The 17,035-nt window shown below is 36.8% G+C and overlaps 1 protein-coding gene and 1 long non-coding RNA gene across 3 annotated transcripts in view; one reads left to right on the top strand and one right to left on the bottom strand.

The window, feature by feature from the left end:
* The window catches only part of LOC135757750 (zinc finger E-box-binding homeobox 2-like), a 30,466-nt gene extending 13,431 nt beyond the window's left edge, over positions 1–17,035 (bottom strand). The window contains exon 1 of one of the 2 annotated variants that reach the window (XM_065272441.1): positions 16,880–17,035. In XM_065272441.1, coding sequence (XP_065128513.1) covers positions 16,880–17,000 — 121 coding nt within the window. In that variant the 5' untranslated portion in view covers positions 17,001–17,035. Of the gene's footprint in view, positions 1–3,323; positions 3,502–16,879 lie in introns of those variants that run through there. The other variant, XM_065272442.2, reaches the window with a different exon arrangement.
* On the top strand, positions 9,812–11,054 carry LOC141282414 (uncharacterized). Its single transcript, XR_012337056.1, has 2 exons — positions 9,812–10,587; positions 10,796–11,054. It is a non-coding gene; the product is annotated as an uncharacterized lncRNA (long non-coding RNA).

Raw genomic sequence — 17,035 nt, 5'->3', positions numbered from 1 at the left:
AAATAATTTTTTAAGAGATCAGAGAGATTGTACATAAGTGTACAATTGTATTTTCTTTATTAATAGCACATTAAATGAACACAATCATAGTCAACACACAGCTCGGGAGCAAGGTAAAAATTCAGTTTTCAATGAAATCTAATTCACACAAAAAATATTTTTTTAAATAACATCATTGGGTTGACATTGTTTATATATATATATTTGCTCTTTTAGTCTTTTTCCTCATTTGTAATTTATGTTAAAAGCATGTGCTAAATTAAACATGTAAAATATCAACGTAAAGGACTTTAAAATTATTATGAGTTTAATATTTAAGTGTATATACAGTATTATATGTATATCACAGCCACACAACAGTTATGCAGCTGTTTGCCAGTAATTTACTGTAGATTTAAATTGATGTTATTTACAGGCAACATGTTTGTTTAAAGTTAAATGAATATTAAACATTAACAAGTCTTTATCTTTACAGAATTAAACTATAAAATATCAACTTCATGCAAAGCATTCTGGGAACCAAAACTCCTCATCAACATTCAGATTTTGTTTCCCAGAATGCTTTGCATGAGTCTGTTATTTTATAGTTTAATTCTGTAAAGATAAAAAGTTGTTAATGTTCATTTAACTTTAAACAAACATGTTGCCAGTAAATAACATCAATTTAAATCTACAGTAAGTTACTGGTAAACAGTTACTACAGACATTTTTAAGAGTGCTGCATTAAAGGTCACTCAGAAGTTGTTGTTGAGTTTGATTTTCAGTATTGTGTGGCTGTGTGTGTGAGACTAATAGATATCTGCTGCTACAGCACGCAGGAAACTACAGTTTCAATTCGAGTGTAATGGAACAAACAATGCAGCACTGACGCATGATGCTGCGAGTGTGTGTGTGTGTGTGTGTGTGTGTGTGTGTGTGTGTGCGTGTGTGTGTGTGTAATGCATCTCTGCTCAATGTACAGGGCACATTTAACACGTGCTGTTAACACAAACACACACACATAGAGATACACAAACACACTGTGCATATCATGACTGCGGCCTTTTCCAGTTATGACTGTGCAGAAGACGGGGGGATCAAACCCATCGGCACACAATGTTTCACGTCTCACGACTTTCAGTACATTTGTTTTATCCTCTTAGTACATTCGTGTCAATCAAGACTCAAACTATATTTCTTGTGATTTAAACAAGTTTTTGCTCTGCACACAAATATAAATATTGTCGGTGAATTATGATTTATTAGTAGATTTAGGTTTATGGGTGAGATTATGAAAGTGTCCAGCAGCACACAGATAAACTCCATCACTACATTTACACTTAAGCAGACGCTTTCATCCAAAGCAATTAGGGAACAATAAAGCGATTTGTCATAAAGAGGCAATAATACAAGAAGTGCTTATACCAAGTTAAAAGTTGTCACTATTTCAAAACAATACCTGTTGAGAGAAAAATAAATTTTGTGATTTCAATTTTTTTACATACAGATATAAGAGATAGAAATGCAGTCAATATCTAAGTATTTTTGGAAAAAGATATGTTTTTAATTGTTTTTATTTTACTAAAGATTATGGGCTGGTTTCCCAAACAGGGCTTATCCTAAACCCAGACTAAAATGCATGTTTGAGCTGCTTTAATTTAAAAACACCTTGTCCTGTTTAATGTAAAAAAAAAATTGACATTGTTCTGTATTAAGGTGCACATCTGTAGTGTTTTTTTGTAAGATATTTTTGTAAAAACGTTTTAAATGAATTAATATTATTAAGGCCTAGTCCTGGATCAACCTAAACCTGGTCCGGGAAAACGCCCCTATAAGTTAAGAATGAGATGAATTGTGATTCAGTGGAAAATTTTAAGAATTTACATTACATTTATGCAGACTCTTTTATCCAAACCCAGCAAGCAATATGGAGACAGCTAACTACAGTACAGACCCAATATATTCCGGCTATGAGTAACCCACTTCTATCCTAAATAACCTTAAATTTGGTTACATGACGTTTCAGGCAAAATAACTTTGAGAACTATATTTCATCATGTAAGCAAAGTCAACAGGTGTTCAAGGTGTTTGCTTTCCTTTCATGTTTAAAACGTATACACATCGTCTATTCTTGGGCTGTGGTTAGACGTCTATTAGACTTTCACTGACAGCCCAAATTTTGGCTTTTTTAGACTTACAGCGCATTACAAGGTATACATTTGATCAATATGTATATTCAAACCCATGACTTTTTAATGCAATGCTCTACCACTGAGCTACACAGAATCTCACAAGATAATGAAAAACAGTTGTTTGTAGTCTTATCAAATAAAACAATCACAATTGCTTTGTTCAGATTGATTGGCAGCGGGCGCTGGGGTTCCTCTGTACTTTATACAGTAGGGGTGGTGAAGACAGACAGAACCGGGCCTGTATTGCATTACGGGCCGCTGGAGTATAATTTACTGCAGAACGGAGTGACGGTTTGGCTGGATTCATCACGAAGAGACGACTCGAATTATCTGTGTGGACCGAGCAGATTCTCTTTCAGCCAATAAATCTGTGTAGTGCCACAGCGGACCGCACTGTGTGTCAATACAGAAAAATCTTCTGATGGATGAAGCCGTGGAAATCATCCATTATTATACAAACTGTCACAGCATAATAAAACAAATACGATCAGATAATCGGAAAGATACAAAAATAATATACATCTGCTCTTTTTGTTTTTGTTTAATGATGATGGATTGTATTGCATTTATGAGATCATACAGTACGTGAAATATTATTGATACAATTTGATCTAATGCTTCATCACGGATTACGGCCTCCGACGTCTTCTGTATAAGGATGAATATTTTATAAAACACACAGTCATAAATGTTCAGTATATAACACACATGTATTTCTTAGTTTTAAAGAGCATGTGTTTACACTGAAGTAAATCAATCCAATGAACATCAGCACGAACGGCTCAGTTTTTCTGGCCAACACAAAATTCACTGTAACACATCAATCATTCAATAGTCATCTTCAAACTCATTCCCTCTTACTGGATCCAAATTTTAAATACGTTTGCAATCGACAAAAAAACCCCATCAATGTAAAGTTGTGAGTAAAGAGCGACACGTTAAAAGGAAGCAGCACATTCAAAATGCGAGACACCATTTTAAACAGCAGAGGTTAATTTCACCCCACACACAACTTACCAGCGTAACACACAGCTAGTTTAAAAGGTCGAGTTTCAAAAACCAGCAAATACCCTACACGAGCCACACAGTGATGATAACTGCAAAGGTCACGGCCAGAATCAGCAAAAAGAGCAAAACCACATGAAGTTTTACCTGAGACGAGGTCACACGTGTCGAGATCCGTAATTAAGAATCCTCCAAAATCCTTTCTATGAACTTCCAACAAATCGAATGTCTCGAAGAAGTTTAACAACACGCAGCGAATTATCTGACTCGACTATTTTCACACTCTAACAATGAGTCACAAACACACCACATCACAGCTACAACACCTCCCACTACACTCCATGATATATCTCACACTAACATACACAACAACACACACGCTACAGACACGTCACACACCTGAACACACGTGTGTACAATACATCTCAGGGGTTAACAGTGTGTGGACAAATATACACACCAACACTAGTTAGGGTTTACATCATCTGTACACCAGTGAACGACCCCTTCGCTCCGTGTGTATTCATTCTGATAACAAACCTCCTACACAACACATCTACTCACAGTCTTATCGCTCTTATATAGCTCAGATGAAGATCTTAGTTATGATTTTTATTTTTGTTTCTCCTCAATTTTTCATTTAACTGCTGACACACACTCTTAAAGAGGACATTTTTAAGAGACTTTTTTAAAATTATAAATCTTTGATGTTCCCAGAGTACATATGTGAAGTTTTAGCTCAAAATACCTTATAAATAATTTATTATAGCATGTTAAAATGTACACTTTGTAGGTGTGAAAATTTTTTGCAGTTTTTGGGTGTGTCCTTTAAAATGCGAATGAACTGATGAAATACAAACACAGATCGCCATCATGGTGTTTGTTGAAATTGAAACTCAGTTGCTCTAAATGGCAGTGCCGTGGTTGGATAGTGCAGATTAAGGGGCGGTGTTATTATAATAAGATCCCCTTCTGACATCACAAGGGGAGCCAAATTTCAATGATGCTTGCATTGAATGGTTTACCGAAACCGATGCTGCGTGTTTGCTGTGTACGTAGTATTAGAATTGGTTCTTTGAGGAAACAAAAATGGTTGTGAAGAACCTTTAATCACTTTTATTTGCATCTGAAGTACAGAGCTGTTACATAAAAACTGGATCTCAAAGAAGTGATATTGATTTCTAACCAGAGACACACATGAGATCACTGTTATCTCAACCCTGCAACAAGCATCGTGTTTAAAAGTGTGTGCTGTCAGCAGTCAGTATGAGAAGAAACAGGGCCACAGTCATATAGGGCACAAGAGAAAATGGCCTACATTCACATACACAGTGACAAATCTAATGCAAATTGACCGGATGTTACACACCTCACCTGCTTCAATATCTGAGGATTTGTGGCTGACACTTGCATTTAACTGCAGTGAAACCAGAAAGAAAGTCATGATTTCCTCTCTCACAGTCAGCGAATACATACATCAGTCTGATGTTGTCATGATAACATGATGTTTTGCTTATATCACAACAGGTCAGTTAAGGTCGAGTCGTCTGTATGTTCAGAGAAGTCTGCTGATAACAGAGATCCTGGCGGCGTCTCGTGTTGTCATGCAGCATCGCGCTGAGCTCGGTAAATGTTTGTGTCATCGTGCCTTTGGCCAGATTTGAGCGCAGGGAATTTCCACAAACTCCTCATACCTTCGACGTCTTGAATATCTCGCACAATCTTAGTCAGGGGTCTCGTGTCTTTCCCTTTTCTCATTTTCTCACATACATGTGTCAAACACTCCTTCTTTCATCTATATGCAAAGACTTTCCTTACAACTATTTTTTTTTTGTTTAGTAAGTCACACCTTTGTTGTGTTTCTGCACGCTCGGCTCGTCTGATTAGAGCTGAAGGTGTCACATTTACTGTAAACCGTGAAGCATTTGAATCAAAGGGGCCAACCCTGATGAAATGAGTTTTGCATTCTCACTGGATTATGTGCATTCAAACGCAGCCGAATGTGAAGCAGCATTGGCCGTGGATGACAGATGCGGCAGATCGAATGTCTTAATGGACGTAGATGCGAGCTTTGCTTGGGAAAAATGTTTTACTCGGATCCGGTCTCAGTTAAATGATCCCATAACAGATCTTACATCAGTTTTAGTTTAAAAGGAGATGAACACGGCACTAGAGATGTTTTACTGTACTTTACTGTAGTAATTGATGGCTGCATGTGATCATACAGAAGAAATGAAAATGGTAAAACACAGTCACTTAGTTAGCACATGTGTAAATATCTGCAATAGAAATAATGACAAATGATGAATAAAATGTGCAAAAGAATTAATAATAATAATCACTGTATCTTGAGTTTAAAGGTGCAGTGTGTAATGTTTAGAAGGAAAATGACTTATCTTATATATTATATACATAACTATATGATCAGTGGTGCATAAAGACCTTACATAATGAACTGTATTGTTTTTATTACCTTAAAATGAGCTGTTTTTTATCTCCATACGTGGGTCCCCTTACATAAAAGTCGCTGTCATGTTTCTACGGAAGCCCTAAATGGACAAACTGCTCTACAGAGCGTGTTTCGTCACAACTGTATTTTGTCTTAACCCCGATATTCACCAACTGCGGAGTCAATCGGTTTCCATTCAAGTCAATGTGTGTATTTCCACTGACTGTGTTCCGAATCCGTCACCGCCGTGACTATATCGCGTGATCATACCTGAATTTGCGAGATCTCGTGTCATGATCTGGGCTGGTCCAGCAAAACGTCATAATTTAACATCATAATCCGCAGTCGCTCCTCAGTTGGTGGAAATTCAGGGGTTAGACAACAACATGTTTGTACTGTGGCAGGCAGCTACGGTAGCTTTCTATGTCTTTCGGGTGGACTGAGCCATTGGTTGCAATTCACAATCTCATTGCTAGATGGCGCTAAAATGTACACACTGCACCTTTAAGATCTCTTCTGAATCCAAAGAAACACATGACTTACCCAAAGCGTCTTATAAACGCTCTTTTCTTAATCTCATTGATGATCTCATGTGTGTTTTTTAACAGCAGTGTTATAAGATGCGCTCCTAAAACACATAAAATCATTTTCTATGGTTGTGTGTGTGTGTGTGTCTTCCTTTTGGGGATGTCCTCATTTCTTAAAATCCTATCATTTTTTTATAATTGTAAAAATGCAGAATGTTTTCGGTTAGGGTCAGGGTTAGTTTCTAGGTTTGGTTATAGCATTTATAACTATTACAACAATAAAAGTCTACGGAATGTCCTCATTTACATTGATAGTGTGTGTGTGCGCTTGTGTGTCTGCATGAGTGAATGTAAGTGTGTGTGAGTTTGTGTTTGTGTGTGACTGTGCGTGCATGAGTGTGTGTGTGTGTGTGTGTGTGTGTAATAAGTGTAGGAATGTCACAGGGAGTGTGTGATGGTTCACAGATCGTGTTCTTAATAAAATCAATGCCTCTTCATCATTCGTCTTGTCTCCGATCTGTCTCGTTGTCTCTCTCGCTCTCACCGCACTATAAATACCTTCGCTTCCCCCCAAATTTGTTTTCCTTCTGTTTTTTTCCATCTCCCCATCTAAGAAATGTTTGCTACATCTCTCAGTGGTTCTGATGTGGCTCAGTATTTTATACATTTGTGCAGACCGCACAATAGCGGCTGGTGAATATTAGAACATTCTCAGGGACCAGCACAACAGTTTTGAAGTTTTAATGGGGTAAGGGGGCTAAATAAAGCCTCTCTTTAAGCCTAACTGCTGTATAATGGTAAAGTTGGTTAGCTGTGCATCACTTGCAACATTCTGCTTAGAAATTAGCTTTGGGGTTTTGCGAATACACCACTATCTGTGGTCATTAAAGAATCCAGAATCTCACAGCTTGCATTGTTTAATGGAGAGCTGCTTAACCTCAGAGCTCAAAGCACTTGTGCTGTAAAAACACAAAACTGTTTGATTAGATTTTGGCAGGGTCGAGCGCACGCTTTCTTGCTCTTTACAGCATTCTTCAGGAGTGAATGCCACCTTGTGGCAGAATCATGTTTTACACACCAAAGTGTTTTAAGTTTCATCTCTAGCAAACAAAAATAACTTGCTGCTCTTAATAAAACAAAGCATATCATCTATCCCTGTATGATATATTGAATATTATATTATACACCTGGCTAACTATGTGAACTATGTAATGTGTACACAGATTTGAGTTCAAATTATTTTGGTTAAGATTTACTGTGGTCTTTTCAGTCAGCTGTATTTTAAGTCTATGGTGTATGGTGTGCGTGTGTGAGATTGCTGATGCTTTCGCCAAAAAGAAAGAAAAGTGGAAGAAAGAACAAAATAAAATGAAATTGAGTTGGTTGGAAAAATGGGAAGTTTAACGGCAAACGGGGAGTTTAAGAGTTTCTTTGATGTGTATCACTGGAGAACTGTGTGTGTGTGTGTGTGTGTGTGCTGTAAGTTAAAGCAGAAGGCTCGTGGGCTGTGTGTGTGTGTTTGATGTGTGTGTATAATGTGTGCGTGTATGATGTGGTTTTGGGGGGGACCGTGTGTGGCGTCAGTGCGGTCCACTCTTCAGAAGGGCGGCACCGAGCTCAGGAACTCTCTGGATCTCTCGTGTGTATGTACAAAAGTGTCGATTGGTTTACATGGAGATTCACACTCCACTGATGTATTTCTGCTCATATATATCCATTAAAGGACGAGCATCTTCATTATCCATGAAAGTTCATCTCGCTGTCCTCAGCCGCAGACAACAGAGGTCTGTTGTGCTTTACAAATCTCTCCTCACACCCAAAGAAACACACAAGATTCCAAATGTTTTCCCAAGACCGCATGAAATAAGTCTTACACAACAGCTGACTACACAAAGACTCAACATTACAGCCGGATGTCATCATAGAATCACAAAGTTACACAAAATGGTAAATGGACTGCATTTATATAGTGCTTTTAACAGACCTATCGCCATCCAAAGGACTTTACAATTTGCCTCACATTCACCCACCGACGGCGGTGTCAGCCATGCAAGGTGCCATCCAGCTCGTCGGGAGCAGCTAGGGTTAGGTATCTTGCTCAAGGACACCTCGACACTTGGTCAGGTGGAGCCGGGGATTGAACCACCAACCTACTGATTTGTAGACAACCTACATGAACCACTGACCCACTGCCACCCCAAAAAACATTAAAGGTGCATCGTGTAATTTTAAGGAGGATCTCTTGACAGAAATGCAATATAATCTACATAACTATATTATCAGTGGTGTATAAAGACCTTATATAATGAACTGTTATGTGTTTATTACCTCAGCTGTTTTAATCTGCATATACCGCGGGTCTCCTTACATGAAATTCATCGTCATTTTTCTACAGTTGCCCTAAACAGATAAACTGCTCTATAAAGCGTGTTTCAGTTTGTCTCAGACGATGACATGTTTGTCCTATGGCAGCTACCGTAGCTTCTCACTGCGTTTCGAAATTGAGGTTGCTTGTAATTCACAATCTCACTGCTAGATGACGCTAAAGCCCACATTACACATTTAAAATAATGATACAAATCACACTGAATTTCATTCTTCTATACTTTATAACAATTCATTACTGCATGACGCGTCACTCCAAAATAAAACAAGGTTGTCTTTTGTCATTTCATAATAATCAGCTCCACCTCTCAACTTTCTTAGTAAAGTAGCTGATGTTATATTAGATATATAACAGTAATGATTTATATCAGTAATAACTTACTTAATTTAACTTTGAACTTTTTGAACAGAAGAACATGATGCCACTTTCACAACTCATACCAGCTCAGCATGACAACTTTTATAAAGCTCTTCTCATAATTACATAAAGATTTCATTACATCTACAATTGCATTTACAAGCCATTAAACTTTGACCTGATTTTATGCACAAAAGGATTTGAGTTTTAATCAGGAGGTTGAGGCTTTTTTCACCCTTCAGCTGATTTTTTGTGTATCCCAAGAGTAAATCTACTGTTCTTAACAGTTATTGAAATGGTGATATATGCATTTCTGACTGACAGTTAGCATTAAAATAAACAACCGTTCAGCCTGAAAATGAACCGAGTTCAGTCTAAATAGAGCGAGTTCATTATATTTGGAAGAAAAATTACTAAGACAAAACGTTATGTGCTAATGATATAAACATAAACCGACCATGAATGCATAAAGAAAGTGAATTTTGATTTCATCTAAAATAAAATGGTTTCAAATAATGAAGAAATGACAATTGTGTGCGTGCGTGCGTATGTGTGTGTGTTTAAATTGAGCATAGCAGCTAACTACCACAAAATTCAAACAGACATCAGTCAGTAGAGATAAAGTGTTTACAACCCGTCAGTCCATCATAACTCTTTAGTGTTTGTTTGTGCTGAAAGTGTGTGTGTGTGAATTTTTAAATGTGTGTTTGTGTGTGTAGATGGCTTCTGTACTTTCTCAAGCACATGAAAATATCACCTCAACAAACACATCAGTTGGGTGAATATCACCTCAGTGTGTGAGTTCTGTCCTCAAACAAGACGTACAAAAGCTGTAAATGAGTGACATTACAGCGACTAAACTTCTACTTAAACATCTCTCTTTTTTACACAATTAGGGGAAATGTTTTTTCGGTAACACTTTATTTTACGACCCGCAAAGTACCGCGTAATTAAACCGAATTTACAGCGTACCTATTTGTAACAACAGGGTAGGTAACCTGTAGGTATAAGGGAATAATATTTTAAGTTTGGGGTAATAAGGGGGTAAGAATATGAAGAATTATAAATTATTTATACTCTAAGTATTTTATAACAACAGGGTACCTATTGTAATATTACGTGGTATGTATGACTTAGTCAAGTCTATGGGGAAATTATGTTTTATTTATTTTTTATTGTGAATTTTTCATATTGACTACTGAATGTTGTATACAGTCAATGTCTACGAGCCACATCGGCAAATAAATATAACAGCATATCACTTTTATTTTAGTAGCCTATATTACTTGCTTTTAATAACAAAAGTCAAGCTGATTTAATGTGGTTATCTTTTTTTTAAGGTAAGTACAATAAAAATAGCAACTTATTCCCTATTTACCAGGAAACTCCTACATTTGCGGACATATTTGAAGTGGTGCTTTGCAATTTATTTACTGTAAACACAAGTATTTTAGCCAAATATAATTTATGCAATGGCAAACCAGAATGAAACAACAGCAGATATCAGCTCCCGCTAAAGCAAAAGACGACTACATGCGTAGACTACTGCGCAGGTGTAGAACGCGCGGTCGTCTGCAGGAGGTTTGCTGGAACGCGATCCTGAGGTGAAATTTATTTAAGAGGTTTTAAAAACGTTCTACACTGTGGAGTACAGCTGCGAGTGATGTTAGCAGGTTCCGCATGCTGGATAAGGTGACTGGTTTTGTTAATACATGACTCACGCATTTCAAACAATGTTTTTCAAGAAAGTTGCTAGCTAACGGTAGCAGGTTAGCTAGCACATAAGTAAGCCTAAAATTTATAAACGTAACTGGCTTAGAAAACTCTGTTTCTGTCAAGGCACAGTGAAGAAACATTTACTGAAGGCTTTCATTTATGTTTTTTTTTATATGTAATGCAGAACAGCATTTGTGAGACGACATCAACTCATCATCCGAGTGGACAAGAACACCAACAGAGGAAGCCAAGCCGCAAAAACAATGAAAAATTGTCATGACTTTTTATTTTAAATAAAAGTTATGTGATAATAAACATTAAGTGTTGGCTTAATTATAGTGTTTTAAAGATGTTTTGAAATAAGTTGTTTTAAAATAAAAATAACAATATTCTGTATGTTTATGGTATTTACCCTATAACATTTATTAACAAGAGGTGAACAAAGCACCACTTTAGTTTACAGCCCACAAATATAAGAGTTACCTGGTACATACACAGAACAATCGGGGAATAAGCCCCACTTCAATTTACAGCCCGCAAATATAAGAGTTACCTGGTACATACACAGAACAATCAGGGAATAAGCCCCACTTCAATTTACAGCCCGCAAATATAAGAGTTACCTGGTACATACACAGAACAATCAGGGAATAAGCCCCACTTCAATTTACAGCCCGCAAATATAAGAGTTACCTGGTACATACACAGAACAATCGGGGAATAAGCCCCACTTCAATTTACAGCCCGCAAATATAAGAGTTACCTGGTACATACACAGAACAAGCGGGGAATAAGCCCCACTTCAATTTACAGCCCGCAAATATAAGAGTTACCTCGTAACTCATGAATACATATACAGATCAAAGAGGTACAAGTTGCTATTATCTTTATTGTGTGTTATATTTTATTTGCCGACGTGGCTTGTAGACATCAACTGTAGGCTATACAAAACACTTCCTCAGGTAAGTAGCAAATATGAAAAAAAAACCTATTACACATAGACCATATTACCCATAGACGTAAGTCATACATACCACATAATATTACAATAGGTACCCTGTAGTTATGAAATACTTAGAGAATAATTTTCCATATATTCTTACCCCCTTATTACCCCAAACTTAAAATATTATTCCCTTATAACTACAAGTACGTACTGTAGAGGTACTCTGTTGTTACAAATAGGTACGCTGTAAATTCGGTTTAATTACGCGGTACTTTGCGGGTCGTAAAATAAAGTGTTACCGTTTTTTCTCATGTCAGATCTTAATGATGTATTAGTTTCAGAAATTAAAACAGAAATATTGCTTGGAATCTTAAAAAATGTGGAGTTCATCCTGAAATGTCAGAATTCAACACAATTTCTTATCAAATCTGAGCATGGACATGAAAACATGTAAAGTACAGGAGATCTGTGTGAAAGTCTCCATTTAATCTCAGTGGGAGAAACATTTAAGACATTAAAGCATAAATGGGAACTAAAACACACATCATGCTTAAGATTATTTTAGGTGTTTCTGTTTTTGCTGGAATAAATTTGAGCTCAGGAAACAACTTCTCATTGCACACTTGACTATTATTTATATCAGACTTCATTCTTATAAAGCCTGATGTTTTTATGAGAAATAAACTGCACATAAGAAATTTGCTATATCATACTGCACTTGATTTATACTATATAATATATGCTGGACGGTTTGACACAGAGTTTGACACAGAGATTGACTACTGTATCGGTTACACTTTATAATAAGGGTCCATGAATAATAATGAACTAAAAAAATCATGTATTTTACTTAAACCTCAACTAATGCTAAGTTAAGACATGTACTAATCATCAGCTAATAAAGAGTCGTCATTAAGTACAAAATTACATGTTTTTGTTGTTAGTTAATGTATTAATTAACAAGGAAGCCATGTTGTAGTTCATAGTTACTACATGCCTTAACTCAACATTAGTTAATATTTAAATAAGAATTAATTTAGGTATTAGTTCATTATGATTCATATACCTTTATTATAAAATGTTACCACTGTACTTAACTGCCATGAGACAGAACTTTTTCACCATTTCTGTTTCTTTATAAAGACATGTTCAGTCAGATATCACACGATGGGACACACACATCCTCTTAATATGAAACGTTTACTGTCTCTTTATGTGATTTCCTCGCCTCTTTCTCTCATACAATCGTTCTCTCCCGCTGCGGCTGACGCCCAGTCCTCTCATTCGGGGAGCTGCGCTAATAAACCTTGGAGCCTGGACTCCTCGCTGTCTCGCTCGCTCGCTCTCTCTCCTCAAATCTCTCTGATTCCTTGCCCAGTTCTTCACTGTTGTCCAAAATGACAAGCGACTCTCTCTCTCTTTCTCTCTCTTTTCCTCTCTCTTGTTTTCTCGTATTCTGCCCACTATGACAAGACTGTGCCAAAGAAACACACACACACTCGACAGCAGACACACAGCTGGATCCCAGCTGCCTACAAAGGCCAAGGTTTGGAAATCAATGAAGGCGAATGAACAAAAAAGGAAAGAGAGTTAAAATAAATTGGCACTTGACAAAAGAAAATGCGGAGAGGCAATCGTCAGAGAGAAATGAGCGAGCTGAGAGAGAGAGAAAAGCGGAAATGAGCTGTAACAACAGCGTTGCGTCTACACATCAGGTCAAAGACAGATAACAGAGATGAGACGTTAAGAGTCCAATGACATTTATTTCTTCTCCATGTAAAACTGTATCAAATATTCAATCTCAAACTTGACTCGAGTCATGACAAACTAATTTTTCACGATAATGAAAACAAGCCACGCGGCCGCCACCCTGAGACGTAGCACGTCGTAGTATAGATGGATAGGAAAGGGAAAGCTATTATTACTGCAGTAAGTAACATCTGCCGTTCTCATGCTAATTTTGAAAAGTGTGGATGTAGTTAAACTTTCGCCCGGTCAGATAAAAGCGTTCCACTGTTTTCCAGGGCCAAAGGCCGTGCCGATCTCGAGTCGTGCCGGCACAACAAAGCCAAAGACACACAATGCATCGGCCTACGGTTTACAACAAATACCGTCTATCCCTCATTCCTCTGTTTGCCAAATGCATTTTAGTTTGGTCTGTAGTTAACACACATTAGCAAAAGACAGATCCTCGTACTTCATTATTTCACATCTGTTTGATAGTTAAGGAAAAGGTCACCTAAAATGCTATTCTTTCATAACTAACTCACCCTCACACCAACCCAGATATTCCCAGACTTTCTTTCAGTTCTTTTAATATAAAAATATCTTTAACTACAGATACAGTACATGTATAAGTCCCAAAATGTTGAAGATTGGTTGTGTTTTATTTTCACACATAGCTGTTGTTTTACTTTAAAAGATTATTTATTTTCAGGTTACTTTTATGAAATGTTTAGATTTAATCAAGAAACTTTGTGTTTAGGTGCAGAACAAAAGTTTATGATGAGAGAATTTTTATTTTTGGGTGAACTAATCCTTTAATGTTGAAGAAATTTGCTGTTGACACTTAACCCATGAAATAAACCATGAACGTTCTAGAGAAGCTGTTTCTTCTCACCACAATCATCTGCTCTACATATGCACACACACAAACACAAACACGCACACACGCACACACACACACACACACACACACACACACACTTGTGAGAAAGATTGGGAATAGATAATGTTGGGCTCTGCGTCTGCAATGTTCTGTGTATTATTCTCTGAGCAGGACAGTATCTCATATACAGTGTACATGACCCTTTCATCAAAAATCCTGATAATTTGCTTCCCCATGTCATCCAAGATTTTAAGGCTTTTTTGTTATGTTTTTTACTTTTAAACCACAACTTCTTGTGTTGCACTAGCCGTGTGATGTGCCAGCGTGACCTTACGTAATCACGTGGAAAGGTCACGTATGACATATGTGAAACTACAGCTCCAGTGTTTACAAGTGTGGGGAAAGAGGAGCGTACAGACGTTGTTGAATGTGAAATGATAATAATGAATGTCTTTTTAAAATGATCCGCAAGTGTGCGTTTCACATATTTAATGCATGACCCTTCAATGTGAATACGCAATGGGTAAGGTCGTGCTTGACGCTTCACACGGCTAGTGCAAGACGAGATTGGTGGTTTAAAAGTACAACATTTTTTATTTCCTTGACAAAAATGATGATCACTTCGTTATAAGACCCTTATGTCTTTGTTAAGATCGTTTAGAGCCTTTGAAACTGTAAAAGGTCTATTAAAGGCCACTTTATGGAGAAAAATTCTGGTAGGTTTTCCACAAAAAACTTGATTTCTTCTCAACAAAAAAGAGACCTAAACAACTTTGATGACTTGGGGGTGAGAAAATTATCAGGATTTTTTAATAAAGGTGCAATAATCCTTTAAGAAGTATTTAAAAATGTTTTGTATAAAGTCAATTCCTACATTTCATTGCATTACATAAGAAAACAGCAAAGCAAGATTAGAAATTAATAAATGATGGTCATTAGATTTAAAGAAAGTGCAAGCACACTATTAAGATAAAACAAATACTGACAGTATTGTGTAGTTGTGAACCATTGGTGTGTATAGTTACTTCTGTTAAACTTCACAAAAAGGTTCTTATAAAAAGCTTAGAAAGAAATGATCCTTTAAAGATCCTTTGACTGAACGGTTCTTCTATGTGAAGCACCTTTATTATAACAAATCACACTGCCAATAGTTCAGTAAAACATAACTGAGTTAACTGAGAAAATCTGCATTTGGGCTCAGACGAATATTTTGTTATCTAACACAAAGACATTCACACATTTTTGGAGGCTATCATAAAAACAAATGAACTAAACACGCTATCATTTCACGCCTTTCAAACCGCCTGTCCATCACAAACTTATGTCTGATGTTGTGAAGGGATCTGACTTCATCACATCTGTGAATTATTTCTATAGGATAATCAATGCATCTCACTGTTTAAATGAAAATACATTCAGGAGTGTGTTTGTCTGTGTGTGTGATGGGGTGGGGTTGGGTGATAGCCTTTAGCCTGTTAGCTCTGGGGGATCACACACGGGTGTGAGGTTGACAAAGCTGACACCTTACCCTGCATCCAAATGAGGAACCTTTCTCACACACACACACACACACACACTGCCCAGAGAGCGTGCTCAAGATGTGAGAGAAAAGTCTTTAATTGGTGTATAACACTTGTAACTGTTAGAAACACAATAGATAAAATGGCTCTAAATGGCACTTTCACACGTTGTCTTTTCTAAAGCCACTAACGGACGTTTTAAATATCACAAGAACTCTTTATGCTTTAAGCATATGTAAAATTCAAAAGCAAAATATCTCTATCTATAAGAAATACGGTGTGGATATAATATAGATAAATACCATAATGAATGTGGATTAGATTGTGTGACTTTTGTGGGTCAGACAAATAAAACCAACAACAGAAGGATGTGAGACCACATGAAGATGTTCAATGACATTTCACTTGATATGAAAAAAGCAGAAATTCTGAAGAACGATAAAGGTATTCAGCTCGTGTAATCTTAACTAATAAATCTAACAAATGATGCACAACATAAAGATAAATTATTCTAATGATGAAGTATTTAGGGTAATCAATAATCAATTCTAAATGATTGAAACACGATTGACAACTGTTTTACTATCTGACATCTTGATAAAAATATATAAATAAATAAATAAAAATAAATAATTAAATCACTTTTGTGAGTTTCATGGGAATTTAATGAATATCCAAATATTAATTCTATTATGATGATTGCTTTTAAAACTGATGATTAATTTGAATGTAAGCTATTGCAAAAAAGGAAATTTGTCTGAAAATATCCCATGGTTTTCAGTATTTTCCATCTTTGTTAATGGAAAAATTTACTTACTAAACTAAACTAATAACGAACTATTTAATTGACAATAATTTCCAGAAGTGAAAGCAACATTCTGTATAAGAATAAACGCGTGGATGCTGCAGAAACAAATGCGTCTGAATGAGAAAATAATGCTGTGAATGCAAAAACCACTTCTCACTTTACCAGCACAAACACAGGCACACAGTAAAACTCAAATTCATGTCATAAAGTAAAGATATCTGACCAATCTGTCTGATCGGTTTGCTTTTGTGCATGATCTGTAGTTTGTAAAACAACGCACATCTGTGTTAGTTTCCGCTAAATAAACTCTTAATATCTGTATGTGTGAAAGAATGCGTGCAGAAATAAAGCCGGACACTTAAAAAGTGTTAATAAGAGTGACATACCCTTGTTTCTCCGCGGGTTTGCCTGTTTTCTTCGCTTTCCTCGACTTCTCTCTGCCATCTCCTCACAGAATTTGCTCGGGAATGATGCGCTCGGATAAACGAGTGAAGTGTCGCTCCGCATCGCCCGCTGCACAGCGCGTCAATGAAGCCGCGCGT

The sequence above is a fragment of the Paramisgurnus dabryanus genome, chromosome 7 (genome assembly GCF_030506205.2).
Source record: "Paramisgurnus dabryanus chromosome 7, PD_genome_1.1, whole genome shotgun sequence".
Taxonomy (NCBI): domain Eukaryota; kingdom Metazoa; phylum Chordata; class Actinopteri; order Cypriniformes; family Cobitidae; genus Paramisgurnus; species Paramisgurnus dabryanus.
Note: the sequence above shows the minus strand (reverse complement) of the source record. Positions and strands in the feature narration are given on the sequence as shown.